This window comes from Sylvia atricapilla, chromosome 18, assembly GCF_009819655.1.
Source record: "Sylvia atricapilla isolate bSylAtr1 chromosome 18, bSylAtr1.pri, whole genome shotgun sequence".
NCBI lineage: Eukaryota > Metazoa > Chordata > Aves > Passeriformes > Sylviidae > Sylvia > Sylvia atricapilla.
In genome coordinates, this window is record NC_089157.1 from 6,487,444 (window position 1) to 6,505,790 (window position 18,347).

Consider the following 18,347-nt stretch of genomic DNA (forward strand, 5'->3'; position numbering starts at 1 on the left):
AGTGCATTTCCAGGGACAGCACACCCACCTTTGCAAGGACACCATGGACTGCTTTGAATCACTGCAGAACTGCATTGAAGAGACAGTAATTCATGATTTGAAAGGTCTTGCTGCCAAATTGAGATCACATCTCAAGCTCAGCACCAGGGTACAGTGCTGTTTGTGGAGTGAATCACTCTCCAGGTCTAGGATCTCCCAGGAAACTTCCCATGGCAGACAGGTGAGCTTGTTTTATGGCACCAGACAAGAGGAAATGTCAAGAAGAGTAATTACACTGGAGCAAAAAAACCCCTTTATGCTATGAAGAAGCTACAGAAGTATATTCTTGTGCCTGTTCAGGACTCATTTCATGGGTGATCTGTGTCACAGACAACCAGAAACTGAGAACATACCAAGATGCCCATCTGAGATCTTACATATTTCAATCTGATGCAATCTCATGGACAACAGAAGCAATAAAGAGAGAGAGGTCCTGATATAGACTAAGGTATAGACCCTGAACCTGTTTTTCCTATCTACTTAGATCTACTAAGTGTGCAGGTACCTCTGAATAAAACCTCAGTATTTTTTTCCTGTTCTAAATTCCATGATGAGAATGAATAAACAAGTTACTTTAACCATCTGGTTCCATTGCAAGTTCACTTACTAACACATCCCAGAACACACAGAACTGCAGAAGCATTAGAAATGGCAAACAATGGTAAAAAGTGGCAATACTATGTTTCATTTTTTATTCATTTAGGTTTTTGATGTTTGTGTCAGACTTTTGACCTTCCAGAGCTACTCTACATCAAAGACCTCTAAAAATTTAACAAGTCAGTTTACAGATGACATTGATTTCTTACTGCTATCCATTTCTCCTGGACTGTTGCAATGGACTGGGTGACAGGGATGTGACATACACACTCTGCAATCATGTGGCAACCACCTCCTTTATTGTCTGGCAGCTCCTTTTAAAGGGTTTCAAATTTCCTGCACTTACAGACATGATTGGTCAAGGGTCTTACTCCACCTACCTCACTGACCAATGATATGGGTATATAGGAACTTCAGAGGCGTTGGCTGAGGTCCTCTGACTGGGTTTGAATTGGACTTATCCTTGTCATGTCTACTTCAGGCTGGGCTGGTTGAGCTGGTATCTGCCATGCCAGATCATCTGTGCAGATACAGTCTAGCTATAGCTGTTACACTGGACCATTTCTAACCATTCATTTTTTATATTCCTGAAGTGCTGAAATATGTTTCATACTAGTATCTGTCCTTTTACTAATCACCAAAGCAAAGCTTGTCACTTGTCATACATTGTACTCTTGAGAAAAATGTTAGTAATACTCTGAATTAATTGAACAGCATGGAATCAGAACTAACTGGCAGAGAAACCATCAAACTGATTTCAATCCATAAATCTCTTTCCCTACCCTGTTTTAGTTTAGAAACTGCTGAATGTAGCCATTATCTTGTGATGCATAGAATGAACCAATTATTTATATGGATATTAATTTGAATGATCCATGATTACATTCATTAATGCCCCATATGAGAGGGCAGATGTCTGGATCTTGCTGAGTAACTTCCATTTATGCACACTGAGCTATAGAATAACAGTCCTTGGCCAGCAGACATCAATTCCTTTTATTTCCCCAGAGGTGAACAACAGGTATAATGTCCTAGCTTGCCTTAAAAATAAACTGCTTTTAAACAGAACTTTACCTGCTTTAGGCAACAATTTCAGTCCTTGAGTGTGACCTAAAATGAATCATAAGACATAAGGTCACTGATGTGGCAAGGTTTAATTACTTGTAAGGGATGCACTTGGTGCTAACGCAAATGCTTTTAGGAGAAAATGTTTTTAGGAGAAAAAATTTAAAAAAAAAAAAAAAAAAGGCTAAGAACTGGAGCTTAGTCTTAAAGAATTCTAGAAATGGGGCTAGAAATTGAGTCCACCAAGAACCATGAGACCGAAGACAGATGGGTTACAGGAAGGCAAGTGACAAAATCTGGGGAACCAAAGGCAGAGCTCTTGCAGAGGTAAACTGAGGAAGGAATCCCAGCAAAGGACCAGGTCAGTGGGAAGTGGGAAGTGGGAAGTGGGAAGTGGGAAGTGGAGTGGTTTGCTCATCCACCACAACCATCCATGACAGGCTGGAAATCTCTGCTTTGGAGACTGAAACCCAAGGTGCTTCCTGCCTGAATGTAAGACATTCTGTTGTGCTGATTACTTTGGTGCTTAAGTGAATCCAAGGCAAAAAGTGCAGAGAAAGTAAAAAGGTGCCATTCTTTGTGACATGGAGGAGTGTGATTTGCAAATGAATAAGGGTTGGCATTGTTTGTCAGAAAGGGCTGTTAATCTAAAATGGGTTGCTTGCTAAATTCATTAAATTGGTAACAAAGAGACTAAGCTGGGCTTGAGAGAGAACTGGAACCTGGGGAGTTTCCTCAAAAGCAGCATTTCTTCATCTGCATGTAAACTCATTAAATATCTTGCGCTTACAATATGGATCTTGAAATCCAATTATCTGTATCAATGACACTCAAGACTTCAGGACCTGCAAAGCCACTTTCTCAAGGAATGGAGAATCACAGGTACAGAATAAGAGTACAATACAGAGTAACATCTGATAGTGCTTGAATTGTAAATGTGTGACCTGATACTGCCCTGAAATTGTTGGGCAGCACAAAAACCAATATATCACTGCTCACTGCAACCTTATTGCAAAAAACTGGATCAAAGAGGTATAAATATTTAGCAAATAGCACTGCCACCCCATTTACTCCTGAATGGAATGAGAAGAATTTTATTCTCAGCCTCAGACCAAACGTAACCATTTATGTTATGCCTACTGTGTGACAAGCCACAGACTGGGCTTTTCACCCCTTGTAGGGTGCAGGGTAGGAAAACAGTGATGTTGTCCTTCATACCCTCCTGTCAGACCATTTCTTCTCTTAAGGAGAAAGAAAAATACTGCTTTATTTCCAAGCAGTCTAAGAAACTGTAGGAATGTCTCAACGTGGTTTACTAAAAGGCTTTCATTACTAACATTGAAATAAAACAAACTATCTAAAGGAACTAGAAAGGGATGTGCTTAAATGGAAATATTAGACATCAGTTCTCTAGCGGAATGGAACAGTTTTGGTCTGCCAAGGTGAGAAGGGGGAATTAAACAGGTAACTGGTTTACAGAAATTAAACAATGCTCACCACTAAAAATAAAGCCCGGGGGAAATGAGCAGGAAGGAGTGAAGGGGGTCGGAGGAATTATTAAGTCAGTGATGAGAGATTGGTCTTGGATTCTGCTCCTGTGGGTGAACCCCCTCTGTTCCTCAAAAGTTAATTTCCAAAATGAAGCACACAAACTAGATATGTTCTTTCAAAATTACATAAATATTGTTCAAACTCAGAAGAAACTGAACTTCTAAATTAATAACAAAACAAAAAAAAAAAATTTGAAGTTACTGTTTCAGGAACAACTGAACTATTTCCTTCCATCTTGCTCTCTTAGTCTCCTCCCAGCCAGTTTTCCAAAAGAGGTTTATAACTGTGACTGTGTGCAAGTAGCTGACTCTTGTTCATTGGGCATGTAAGCTAGCTTATTATAACTCTGATTTGAAACCACATCAAATCCCTTTTTTATTTATTCGTCATTTTACTTAGGATCAGTTCCATAAAATCCTTTCATGTACAGCATAATCACAGTTAAGTCTTGTCCAAGAAATTCCCTGGCTGCCACAGCACTTGGTGGAGTGTGCTGAGAGCTGAAGTGCTTCAGCCCATATGAAACACATCTCTATTTTTAGCATACAAAAAAATTACCAAGGAAGTGAACACAAATACACAACCTGCCAAATCAAATCCTCAGTGAAGCCTTAACTATGAAGGAAGAATTTTTATTAAGGCATCAAAATCGCAATCTTTTTTCTCAAAGGAGAATTTTGATATAACTGTTTTGGAAACCTCTCTAAGACAAATCACAAGAACAAATCCTGTTCTTGTAATATGATAGAATGTTATTCAGTGGCAGTATTTATGAGCATGGTAAGAACCTCATCACTGATGCAGCATCTCCCAGCTTGTCAGTGCCTCCAAATTTTATCAATAATCAGACATTTTCTTCACTCTGCACCGGTACAAAAACCCAGAGGAATTCTTGCAATTGCTGAAGACATCAAATATTCTGAACCTCTTGTATTTGACTCACTGACAACTTCCACATTTTGAATTTCACATTTTGTCATTCTGTAATTTATAAATTATGTGAAATGAGTAAGCTTTTATGTATCTAGCAGAGTCATTAAAACTCAGAGTTTTGGTGGGGTTTTTGTTTGGTTTTTGTTGTTTTTGGTTTTGTTTTTTGTTTGTTTGTTTGTTTTTGTTTGGTTTGGGGGTTTTTTGCGGTTTTTTGTGGTTTTTAGGGTTGGTGGGTTTTTTGGGGGGTTTTTTGGATCAAAACTAAAATCCCCCACATATTTCCATTTAAAAAGCCAAATGTAAATATTACCCTGAAATTCAGGCCAGAGTTGGAAGCATTACTGTACTCCAGTAATAAAACCACCACCATTTCAGTGACGAAACCGTGAGAAAAGATGCTCACTTTTAAAATTTCTAAGGTTTGTTAAACCTTTACAAAATACAACAAAATGACTGAATGAGGAAAACTACAGTGCTGGGGGCAGGAGACTAAACCGCCATGTGCTCGGCCACAAAAATGGCTGCTCCACCTTTTTATACACCTGGGCTGCATCAGGTAACCTTCACCCCTCCCAAAGTCCATCAGTCAACGCTTCTTCACCGCCCATTGGTGGAAGATACTTTCTTGCAACTTGATTGGAGGTCAGGTGTTGCCATGCCACGCCCCCTAGTAACAAGCTCGCCCTCCCCCAAATTACCAAGTCACCAAGGCTGTCCTGTGACAACAACAGGAAGGCAAGGGGAAAGAGTAATATGGGGAGAAGATATCTCAATAACATAACTATACATCAATGAAATTTCTCTTAACACGCACAGAATATTCATCCCTTAACTGTGAGAGACAACCATCGTATTACTCATCTATAAAAAAGCCCACATCAATTCTGATGTATTTGCACACGTGCCACCAGAACCTCCATGGGAAGTACAGAGCAAAATCCTAGAATATCAGGCTGTTTCCAGTGGACATCTCATTTGTCATGACAACTTGGGAGTCTCTGCTTGCTCTGATACTGTAATTCACAGTGCCTTTTCACCTGCATTGGTCTGTAACACAGACTGGGGAAGAGACAATTGCCTGCATAGAACGAGCAATAAATACTTTGAAATACCCTTTTAGGCACCCCAACATAAGAAAAGCAACACAAAACCATTATAAACTAATGGCTATCGCCAAGACTGCTAAAAGGTTCAAGATTTTTATGTATAAAATAATTTCAAATTTAAAATATCAATCCTTCAGCTGGACAAGCAGCATTGATTAATTCAGTGATTGGAGGAGTATTTTTAAAACACACTAAATTGTAATTACACCTCAGAGCTGACAGATGAAAGTACATACTTTAGAAAAATAAAATACAGCAGATATTTTTTTAAGTCTACTAACTCCATTTATTTTATACACCAGAACAGGAGAGACCACCTACCTTTCTTCCCCCTGTGTTTAGGCGAAGAGGAGTTAGGAAGGGATCAAAAATCATATGGCTGGTTTCAATATTGACAGGTGACTGTCTTTTACCAACAGAGCAAAGATTCCAAGCTGAGTTCACCAAACCCCAAAAGGAGGGCACTGCAACATATAAGAAAGTGCAAGTTTAAGAGAAGTCTGGAAAGACTGGGGCAGTACATGCCACGCAGATGGCAAAATAATTAAACTTTTCAGATAGTCTGCACACACACTTTGAAACTGAAAACAGGCAAATTCATCTTGCATTTGAAATTTAAAACTTCATACAACAAGACCAAAACATATGGTTTTATATAATTTTGTATCAGGAAAGAAAGATGGGTTAGTTCTTTTCCTCTTAGATATAATCCCAGGCTCAATAATAAACAGCTCCTTTGCTATTACAGAATGTTTACTGAGCAACAGGAATGTGACTCATTGGTCATTATGCTACATTTGCATATATTCCACGTGTCCTTGGACTGAAACTCTTCGATTCTACTCAACTTTTTAAAAAATACTTAAAATATTTAGAAAAATTCATTAAAACCCACAGAAATGTTGTAAGAGAAACACACACTGTGATAGTGGAGAACAGAACTGCTCTCTTGAGGTTTTACCTATTTCTGTTCTGTTCACACAAATCCTGCTTTAGATAAAGTTTCGATTTAAAAAAAAAAATCTTGTTGGAGAAGTCACACTCTGGTGACTTGGAAAATGGAGGAAACCGTGACTGTGGATGAACTGAGTTACTTTCTGCATTTCCTAATTGGAAAAAAAAATGTGACATTGCTGCAGATCAGGGAACTACAGCTGAGGCTCCCATTGCATCTCATCTGCAGTTTACAGGCAAGATCAACCTGAACTTCTCTTTGGTTAATGAAAACATTTCTGTAGATGAGTGGAGTGCAATTACAAGATACACAAAGGACACATTTAGATTTGTGTCTGCAACTTCGACCTTGTCAGAATTTTTCTGTAGTTTTGTGTTGCAGCTGAAAATTTCACAATCTTGTGAGGTATTTTTGGCTCTATTTTTTTCTTTTTACATGCTGCTAAAAGATTTCACAGCCTTTAAGCCTCAAAACGTTCTTCTGATGTTCAAACTATGTGTGGTAAAGCCTCCAAACCCAGACTGGGGAAGGCTGGGGACCTGGGCAGAGCTGAAAACAACCCACCTGGGCTATAAAAAGCATTTTTGTTGCTGTGGTCAGTTGGATGCAGGACTTTGTAGTGTGAATGTTTGCTCTTGATTGCAGTTTTTGCCTATTCTAGTGGAAGCTACATAGAATTTTGGCTGGATTTGAACCTCATTGGGCTTAACACATTGAGAGGATATTCCTTGGAGGAGAGAAAGGTAGAAAATATCTTCTGACTAGTGTAGCCCTAGGACAAGGGTGATCTTGGTAATTTCCTTATGTGTTTTATACAACTCAGTTCTTTGTGCCTTCAACGTTTGAGTGTATGTAGGTGTAAAACTTTGGTTGGGTTAATCCATATTTCATGTCACTTTTCTACAAAATTAGATAAAATTGCTGGGGAATTCTTAGTTTGTTGCTTGCACAGCAAAACCTCCCTATAAGGTCTGTGCAGGAGTGATGGAAAGTGCTTTCCAGATGTTGCCTGCTCCAGCAGTTCAGGTGTTATCATCTACAGATGTTAACTCCTATTACAAAATATCTGAAAACTCAATTTTCAGTTGGAACTTTTCCATTCTTTGGTGCCAGTGTGTCTGTGCAGCCACAGATGCTACAGGTGCAGGTGAACCCTAACAGCCAAAATTGATGTGATGCAGCCAGCAGAGCTTAAAGCTGCCTTGCATACAAATTTTATGTGACTACGTGCTACTAATACCTTAAATTTGTGGGTGAATTACTTATTTTTAACTCCTGAGACAGACAATTAAATCAGCAGCTCCTCTTAGGATATACTGCATGAGAATCTCAGAGGAGGGATGACAGTGGAATGATTCACAGCCGTGGAAAGGAGTGATCAGGGAATAGCACCCAAAATAGGTGGAATTGCAGGAGCTCATATCAAATTGTGTCAATAGTCTTTTATTTGAGTAAAAAACACTGTGCCACCACCCCAAAGAAGGTCAGATGGAAGGCCCTTAAAATAATTGAAGCTTTGTGTGATCTGAAAAGTTAATTGGCAGTATGGTTCTACAAAGTTTTTTTTATGTTTGCCCTCCCAGTTAATTCCCACTTCCACTGTGGACTTCGAAGCCTAGAGAATTCACAGAATATACTAAACAATAGTGCTAATGCTCTGAAATTGAATAATGTAAGTGTAGTGTAATTAAAACCAAGCAATCTCACAACTAGCCATGTTCTTTCTGAAGAGAAACACCATAGCAGCTCAATTCAGCTTTTGTAAGAGAGAAAATCCCTTTTATACAGAGGCCTAAAATAAAAGTTTAGGTTAATTGAGAGAGCCTGGTTTCCCTTGATAAATCCCCCTGTTGTGTTATTTGTGTTATTTGAAAAAATTAATTAATGAAACTGTAGAGCTGTAGAATCAAGGAGGAAAATACTACATGGGGAATCTGTTGCTTCAGTGGTTTCCAGTTACTAATTAAAAAAAACCCAGCATTCTGGTTAGAAATATTCCTGGAATTGGTAAAAAACAAGTGTTTAGCAAGTTTTTAAAATAATAAAAAACTCAGACAATGGTAAGTGCAATAAAACAGTAAACCAAACACGTCAGCCCATTATCTTCATGTTGATAGCAAAAAAATATTATGATGCAACTGAGATTGACCCAGAAAAGCTGCACAAAAAAAGAGCTGCTAAGATGGGTTGTTTTACAATGTTAGTCCTGTTCCTCACAGGAAACCTGTGTTCTGTGCCCTGCCTGTCACAACAGCCTGGAACTTGAGGACAAGGAGCTGCAGAGTTGTGGCATTGCCCTGCAAAGATCACAGCCGTCATCAGACATGTGAGTCTGATCTGAAATCTTTAATTCCTCTCTAAACACTCCAGACTTGGGCTTCAGAACCTCTCCAGTCCTGCTGCTGTTTCTGGGCACAAAGAGACAAAGTTCCACACTGCTGCACTCACCCCAGTGACCAGAGTGATTCTGCCTGTGCTTCAGACCAAGGTTAATGAAGATGACTGACTTAGGACTGCACAACTCAGTTGACTAGAGGATGGGGATATTAAGCAATATTAATGTCTGTTTACATTTAATTAAAGTAATTAGTGCTGCTGCTTAGATGCCCAAAATGATCTAAAAGTATTCAGAACTGTAACAGAAATATCTAAGAAGGTTTATGTATGAGCCCAAGGCTTAAAATAAACATAGGTATTGAATGAACTGTTCAGTCTGAAGAAATCAGGCATATGAATGTAAGTAAACATATAAAAATATTCATTATTTTTTATTCCAGCTTAACTAGCCGACAAGGTTCTACTTGAGCATAAGTCATTAATGAAACAGTTCTCACAATTATGTTGTACTTCCATAAAAATCTACTCATGTGGAATATGCTGCTTTTTTGTGTGTGGACCTCTGAAGCATTTTAGACAGTACCTGTGCTCTACAGGAGCTACTGTGACTCTCCAGTTTGCATGCAGGCCAAATACCAGCTCAAAATATCATTTAACAAGGTTCTCCAGCTCCTGGTTATTGTACCCAAAGCCTGAATACAGCTGTTGTGTCATCTGTTTCCTCTATAAATCCCCCTAAACTTGCACTCCTTAGGAGGTGAGTTGTTACAAACATATTACACAGACATCAGATCACAAGTTTGGGTCTGATCGATGTCTTCAAACTTCTCCTGACAGAAAATTCAGAGTTTATATCTTCTGTGTGCTGGCACACTATGGACAACAGATTTTTGTGTGTGTGTTATATGGGGAGGTGGATTACTTATATTTTATACCTGTGCAGGAATCTCTGGCATCTTTATTTAGTCTGTATCTTATTGCAGCTGCTCTTTTTTCAATTTACTGGGAACAATTTATATTGAGATAGATGAAGGTGCTTGAGCATCAGCATGACACAAAAGGATGAGGGATTCTGATGGCTTTTACCAAACCTATGCATAATAGCAGTGAAATAAAAGCAGCTAGAACAATAAAGCAAGGACTGAGAGCTATTCTGGTGATGAGTATCATGGATTTGCTGAAATAAATACGAGCCTCCCTTCTCCAGAGGAAAACAAAAAGGGAATGGTGTCCCAGGAGGATGTCCTTCCATAGGGACAGCAAACTTGCAGATAAGCAGAATGGTATTACCTGCATGGAACAGTTTGCATTTGAGCTGAAAGGAGCCAACAGTTTTCTCAGGATGGGAACAGGAGTGTACTGTGTATGACATCTGAACTGCCAGACTGTAATAAAAATCATGCTGGACTCAAAGGTCTGGGTCCTGGAAGGGCTGTGGACAGGTCTCCAGTTTAAAATGACTGTGTCTGAGCAAGGCAAAGACTCTGCTTTAGCAGCAACTATAGAAGCAACACTTCTTGCATCCAAAAAATGCGTAGCTTTGGTTCTTGGGGCCATGGCTCAGCTGTGGACCTGGGGTGTTGGGTTAAGGGTTGGACTCTGTGACCTCAGAGGTGTTTTCCAAACTTAGTGATTCAATGACTGTGTTATAGGTATCCCACTACACTGAATTCAGATCTCTGTAGGAATGAAAAGCCTTGTGTAGCTGATTTTTGTGTAAGCCAGTGAAGAACTAGGTAGAAATGAGGAATCTTATTTAAATGGCCACCAGAACTAAGGTGTTCTGGGTTGTTCTGAGCCTCTGTTTAAACAGGGGAAAGAACCACAAAACTTCAATTACAGGATATAAATAAAGTGGCTGGAAGTAAGGGAATATTTTCAAAAAATGCTGTCTAAATAAGAGAAATGGAAAAGGTGATAAACTCTTACCAGTTAAATATAAAACAAAAAAAAAGACACATCAGAAGGAGATATCAAAAAACAATTTTCTAAGGTCTTAAAAGCCACCAATAACTTTTTTAAGAGTATGAGAAGCAAGGACACTGGCTTAGTGTGTAAGACCAGCTGGTGATCAGGTCATAAGAGCAGCACAGGCAGCATTATATGGCAGTAAAGCTGTATGCATTCTTTTCCTTACTGCTCACAAGAAGGTGCCAAGGGATGTTCCCACACAGGAGCTTCTTTATGGGGAATGAATCTGATAAACTGTCTCAGAGTCAAGCATCAGAAAAGTGATTTTTAGTATAAACAGATAAAATGAACAATATTTTTCAGATCAGCCAGAACTCTAGGATCAAAACCACAGTGATGTAAACTGCCAAAATCCTTGCTTAAAATGTGCACCAGCCTTGGAGAGACAAAAAAGTGGCAAATGAGATATCCAAGTTTTAGGGTTTATTTTTATAGGAGCTTGTTTTTCCCAAGGTATCCTGCTTCTGACCCCAGTCAATGACATGATGTGGAGTCTGGGCCAGAGAAGTTATTTCTGTTTCACTGCACCAAGCCTGCTGAAGTTTGCCCAACTTCCAAGAGCACAGATTCTCTGAATTTTAGTTTCTCCAGAGTTCATGAATTTAAATGAAAGGTGTCAACTTATCCATGCAGAACATCTTTGTTTATATTTTTAAGCCTTAGCACTGGTCCTGGCAATGGCATTAAACACCATCAGATTGTATTTGTGCAGTGATTATTCTTGCCCTGTGTAATTATTGGTCCCTCAGATAAAATCTCAAGCTTCTTTATTGAGGCTAGGAATTGGAACCACAGAGAGAATCATTAATCTATGTACATCAATAAAGCAGTCCATTAATTATTTCCACCTACTCAGCTTGAAGAAAATTATCATACCAATGCCTCTCTGCATCATACCATGACCTGCTCTGCCTCTACATAAAAGCCAAAGGTAAAGTCATAAAGGTTTTGAGAGATAAATCAGGGACACCAGAGAAATGACAAAGTATAGAATGGCATTCATCTCAGTAATTGATCACAGAAATCTCCAGACTGCAGCAATATTAGACAGTATCACAATGGCTTCAAATTTGGAAACTGAAAGCATTCTGATTTCTTTTTAAGCAGCAAATCACTGACAGATGAAATATATCGTCCAGAGTAAGAAAGCATTGCCATTATTCAAGAGATAGTAAAAAAATTAAAAATTTTCGTCAATAAATCTTGAAACACATAAAAGATTAAAATTTTGAAGATCTCCAGCAGCATCATATTAAATACTGCTAATTCCATACTCATCATTCCATACTGGTCTGTTCAAATGTCATCTTCCCTCTGTATGAAGGATTCTCAATGACAAGAAAAGTCCAACCACTGTACTCATTAAATGAGAGATAACAGAAAACAGGAAGGGAAAAAATGAGGATTTAATATCCTGGAAAGATTTTTGTCTTTTAAAAAGTGTCAGTTTTCTGCTATGCCTTTAATAAAGACATCATGCAATACTCACTACAATTTACCTTTAAATTTATAACTGCTTATTTATGCCTAATTAAACATTTTCTTAAATTAGGAGAAAAAGTACCTGGGAAAAAGTATTTAGTAATTATTAAAAATTAGTGACCTCTGGCCCTGCAAAGCTTTTGCTTATTTTTATCTACACATTTAGGATACAAGTGTAAAAACACTTTCATTACAGTAATTAAGCCAGACTAATTCACTTGTATAAGTTATGCTAAGCTTGAGGTAAAGAATACAACAGTATGTAATTACATTTTTCTCTGCCACCCTGTGGTGAGCTCACACATACTAAAGCTACACAATCAAACACTAATGCTTCTGAAAAATATAGGTCAGCTGCTTATGAAAGTGTTTACAGATGCTTTTCATATTGACTTTTCATGTGGCTGGAGTAGGAGGAACACCTATGGGGACAGGTATATCCAGGTTCAAAACTAAGCAGGTAACAGTCTTCTGGCGTCAGGGTTACTAAAGTTCTGAAAAGATAATATGTTCTCTCTCATTCTAGTCAAAAAGACACAACAGTTTTGAAGGAAATGTTTTTTTCCACGTAACGTGAGTAAAGGTCCTGCTGCTGGAAGATTCAGCACAACTATGGCAAAAAAATTGGAAACTGAAACAGATTAAAGAACAGTCTGGTTTAAAGGTTAAAAAGCAAGTGTGATGTTTAGTGGAGCTGGCACAGATTGTTCATTAAAGCAGTGAAAAAAAGTCTCAGGTAAGGGAAATCCTTCTTGGCAAACAAACTAAAAATGAGAAAGGGGAGGAGAGGAAGGCAGCATCCTCTCCCTCTTTTCCACCCCCAGTCCCTGTGGACTGGGTCTGTGGCCTGCCTGCCTTTGAGTGGGACATTTGGCTCCTTTCCTCTGCCTGTCTGGGCTGTGGGTATGACTAACGAGCTGCCATCAATTACTGCTGGTAATTTCTAACCAGGTCTGGTTAGCCCCTCAGCCATCAAACACTGACAGGGTCCAACAGATTTCCCTTGAATCAGGCACAATCAGAATTTGAGCATTTGCCTGGCATTCCTTGTAATTTGGGAGGTGGAAAAGGGGGAAGAGTTTGGCCTGGGGTGAAGCTTAGATTGAAAGGGAAAAAGATGAAAAAAAAAAAAAACAAAAAAAAAAACAGCAAAGCTGTGCTGGTCATTCTGGACTTGAAATAGGACTTTTTATTAAAATGAAGGAAATTTTGAGCTATACTGTGATCTCTAATCTTTCCTCTTGATGTTCTTCATCTTTGGGTTTTTTTGTGGCTCATGCTGTAGAACTGGGGGCTATGGCTGTGCTCTTAAAATGAGTGACCGTTCTGAAACAGGATGAGTGAGATGTAAGACTTTAGAGAATATTCAGAAGAAAGGTGAAGAAAGCCTCAAATAAATTAAATTGAATAGAAAAAGTTGTTCAGAGAAAAGTAATTTGGAACTTACTGTTTTAAGGGAAAAGACTGCTTTTCCAGCAGATACCTTGAACCCTAATCTGTAGATTCAGCTTTATTTTAATGTCTTTGGAATACTACCTTCTGCTGAAAAATATAAATTAAAGTAGGAACATAAAAATATAACAAGAGACAGCCTATTTATTCCAACATAAGTGCTTTTTCTGGGTATCCCAGTACCTCAAGTCTCAGGTACTAAGTTGGAATTTAAGTACTGACAAATCCAGTGCATGCCTGCTGGGGCATCCTTTAGGATGGGTTTACTGAGCACATCACTCTGAACTGCAGGGCATGAAGGGATTCAGTTTGGAGGAGGCAGGTGTGAGGGACAGGTGTAAGGAGCACACAGGAGGGGTTAACCACTCCCATTCTCCAAGGCGTTTTTGTATGTGATAGAACCCCTCAAGAATTGTAGCTCTGCACTATTTTGGCTTCCCACAAGACTCCTGCAGTTGATGACAGCCAGGGAGGCAGAAATGTCCAGCCTCTGCTGTCTTGCAAAGACAAGTGAATAGCCAGCACAGAGTTCAGTGCTGAGTGCTGCAGTTTGTATCTATAATGATGGTTCAAGACAGAAACAGTGATATTTTCTGCTCTGGTGTTTTCTGGAGTAATCAGATTTCTCTGACCCCATCCCACCAGGGCTCTGGCTCTCCCTGAGGATGCTGCTTCTGCAGTGAGATTATCAAAACTCTAACTTTGATTATTCCTGGAAAGACCAGCAGTGAGCACAGCTGACGTGATGCACTTACTCACAAGCTGGAAAAAATGTTGTCTGGGCAATCCTGATCTCGTAGAAGTCTGACCTGGTGCTGCCAAGCCACAGCTCTAAACAGAGCCACTACTGCAAAATATTTTGGAATGGAAAGAAACCATGGCATCCCCTCAGCAGCTACATCAAACTATTTAGGTAATTGCTGAGCAGTGATTGATCTTTCACTGAATGATCCATTTTCCTTTGTGTGGTGAGTATTCTGAAAGTCTGATATTTCTTCTGGAGCAGAATCCAGTCCCTGCTTCCCTGACAACCTGTTGTACACACAGCATGTGGCACCCAGCCCCTGCACACAGGCTGCTGAGCACAACAGCTGCCTTAATCCTTATCTAGGAAAACCTCTGTTCATGGAGAATCCAGATCTCTTGTACCCAGACATTAAACTGAAATACTTTTCTGCGTTTCTCTGTGTGCAACAGGCAGAAGCACAAAAGGCTTTGTGGTCCTCTCACTCAGGATGAACCTTGTTTATGGGAGTCCCAGTAACTGAGGAGTTTCTAGGGAAGGCTCACTTCGGTTCTCTCTTCCTCTTGAGAGAGGAAGAGAGAACAAAGTATCTTGGAGGTTTGTATCTTGGAGGTCTCTGAAGCATCTAACAAACGCTTTGCACAAGAATTACTCTCTGGGATGTAACAGGATGGCTGAGTGCATGGGTATTTCTTGTTTCATGCCACATTGTCTGATTTCTGTATTCTGGACTAATACACTGCCTAGGACATAGAACTGTTTCTTACCCAAGAAGTTCCTGCATCATCAGTCAGCTGAAGGTCAGATGGTCACTGCTATATGATGGGTGGTCACTATTTACCTGTTTTTCAGAGAGACTGAAATGTACTGTCTGAATTCTCTGAAATCAGGTGTAAATAAGAGAAGATAGAAAAGTATCCACCTTTTCTTGAAAAAAATGGGCCACTTACATAATCTAAAAAGTCTGTCAGTGTGGTGACTAGTCCAAAAAAATCATTTATAAACAACATAAATACTGGAGAACTTCTTAAAGAAGAAAGAAACTGCACTGCTGCAAAGTTATCCCCTGCAACATAGAGAACAAATGAAATTATTCACCTTCACCAAATAGCTAAAATGTGACCCATGGATTGGAAGACATCTCACATTACATGAACTTGCTAACATTAGACAATCCTCTACCATTGGATTAATTGCCATTTATGATGCTCCAGTATATTGATGACAAGGTCACATTTCAAACCTTTAAGTCCATTAATGCATTCAGTTTGGAACTGTGCTGTGAATCTGAACTTCCAAATAAACCTGCTGATCTTGCTGAGGCTGCTTTTGGACAGAGATACAGCAAATGCTGAGTTCTGCTGTCAGTGAGAAAACATTCTGAAAATATATTTGCTTTCACAAGGCTGTGAAGATTTTTAAGTATTCACCTACATGTGTACTAGATGATAGTAGCAAGTGTATATTCATTTACTTTGAAGTTTCTCTCTTGGCAGTTGAACACAAAGCAATGTTCTGCAGCTCTCCCACTGGACTGGAGAAATGGGAAGGTTCTCAAGCTGGTTTTGTCTGAAAACAAACCAACCAAACCCTTCCAAAATTCCTTCAGCCCCCAAAAACTAGAATGAGGGTGGGGAAGGAAGCAAATAAATACTTCAGGAATTGTTTGGGAGTGGAGAAAGGGAGGAGAGGTCTGGATGTGATGGGACAGTGCAGGCAGGCAGTGTGAGTGACCCACTGCCATCACACACCCTTTGGAAAAAATTATCACCTACAAACTTCAGCAGCAAGATTCAGACTGTAGAGCTGAAATTCATGTTGAACTTAGAACAGATTACAGACTTTGATCTGTACTCTCACATCCTTTTTCTGTCTAATTTTAAAACTCACTCTGCAAAAAACAGGTAAAAGTGTACATCTCTCTCTACCTTTAGTCCTATTACAAGGACTAGACCTTGAGAGCCAACTAATTGTAGTAGGTAAGACCAGAACACGAATTATTTTTTATTTTTCAAGCTTGAATTTAAGAAAAGGCCTTTTCAACTTCTCTTATTTAATAAGAATTGCTGAGTTAAACCATGCCAAGGTATTGCCTTAACTATTCCACCAAGAATTAGCCAGGAGAGGGCAGATCATGTGCTCTTGAAAGATTTGTGTGCTGTGCCAGGGCTCTGAAATGGGCAGGACCTGCGTTGTGCAGGGTCTGCAGCCTCCTTGGAAACGGCTCATGGGGTGGATGGAGGGAAACAAGCCAGGAGTGACACAAAGGAGGCAGAGCAGGACAATGGTGGGGGCTGTGCCCTAAAGCAGGGCTGAGCATCAAGGCAGAGAGCAGACCCCCAGGACAGACTGCTCAGGGGGTGGCTTGAACACAGCTCAAGGAGGCTGGACATGTGAGCCAAAGGGCCAGAACAGCAGCAACTGGGTCACAAGATCAACTCTGCTCTGAGTGCAGCAGCAGGAATGGATGCACGGAAAAGGAGTGAATGCTCCCTCTTGGATGTAAGAAACTGTGCTGCTGTGTTGCCCTCAGTCCATGAAAACACCCTGACACAGGAGTAACTGAGCTGTGAATGTCAGGTGTGTGCTCAGTGTTACCTTGAACAGCACTGCAAGCAGAACCCTCTATTATTTCCAACTAGCTACTCCACCAACTGACTGAAGAGCTGTTTAGCACAGCAGTGATCTTTCCAGAGTCCTCCTTATCCAGCTGCTCCCTTAACCTGTGGGTGTCTGCACAGCTCAGTGTCAATCACACAGCATCACAAAAAATGCTGCTCATCTGACCAGTGCTTGTTCTGGCCACTGACTGTACAGGATCATGTGGCAGTGAGCACAATAAATGGGTTTAAAATGAAGTAAGCTTCTTTCCACTCTTAAATAAGATGTTACCTATATTTTGAACTTAGACTCAACCTTAAATAAGATGTAAGTTTAAGGCAGCTTCTCTGAAATTCTGCTATGAGATAAAAGCACCTTTAGAGCCTACCACAGATTTTAAGAAAGGAAAACATGCCAAGCTTCACAAGCCTATTTCCAATTAACTATTTTACCATTTGCCTTGACTTTTCCAGAAGGAAAAGAAATTGTCATTTCTAGTTCTTCTGTTTCTAATCCCTGAATCTGGGCATCTCTGAAGGGTGATCACTCCCTCTTAGATGCTGACAGAATCCATCATTTTCATCTGCCTGTTCTTCACTGTGCATATCCTGCATCTTAAAAGTAACACCAACACTGGCTTGTCCTTTTAACACTAATATGCAAACTTGTCACTTCTTCACATTAAGATACATTTGCTCTTTTTATTCATGGCTGACTACTAATTCTCCAGTCCTTGACTTCATAGGCAGTATAAAATTTTAAATGGTAATTGAGTCATCTTTTGATGGGCTGGAAGGGAGAGCAGAGTATGATGTTGCCAACAGCATGCTGTTTGCTCAGCAGTAAAGTTTATGGAGTACTGCTTTATTCAGACAAATCATTAGGTTCAGTACAGGTGGTAGCTGGATGACACACTGCCATGATGCACAAAAAAATCCATACCCATTATCTGGCACCATCTTCTCACTGTGTGAGATGTGAATTTACAGCTGCTTTGGAGCTCTGGCCAGCAGTGACATTCAGCACATAGCCTGTGTCACTGCCTGTGTTCAAGGCAGAAAGCTCACATGCAGAAAAGATTGTCAGGAGGATCTATTTTTTTTTTCTCATTTTTTATTATTAAAACTTCTGACTTTTTTTTTTCTGTATAGTTACTAGCAGGACTACACATGGATGAACAGGACAGTTTTCTAATGTCCCCTCACTGCAAGCACCACATTATACTTGCTACACTGAATTGCATGAGCCCCTTATTCTGTTGTTTTAAGAATATGTCAGTCCAGATCATTCAGAAGTCAAGAGTGCTGTATTTGCTGCCAGGTTTTTGTCTCACTGAAAAACGCAGCCACTGCACAGAAACATCCTGGTGCAGCCCATTCATAACCATCTCTCCTGTTTCCATTTTGCAACACTCATTGCACCAGCACTTTCACATCATGATGATTCTCTGGATCAATTTATTTTTTTTCCAGTGTCACCAAAAGTGCCTGAAACTTAGAAACTGATTTAGACA

At 39.7% G+C, this 18,347-nt stretch overlaps 1 protein-coding gene across 2 annotated transcripts in view; it reads right to left on the bottom strand.

Moving 5' to 3' along the window:
• Positions 1-18,347, bottom strand: part of CA10 (carbonic anhydrase 10) — a 175,495-nt gene that overhangs the window by 101,488 nt on the left and 55,660 nt on the right. Inside the window, exon 3 of one of the 2 annotated variants that reach the window (XM_066332146.1) lies at positions 5,613-5,755. The exons of the other annotated variant lie outside the window; for it this stretch is intronic. Within the exon in view, the coding sequence (XP_066188243.1) occupies positions 5,613-5,755 (143 nt within the window). The remainder of the gene's footprint in view (positions 1-5,612; positions 5,756-18,347) is intronic. 2 annotated transcript variants of the gene reach the window in all.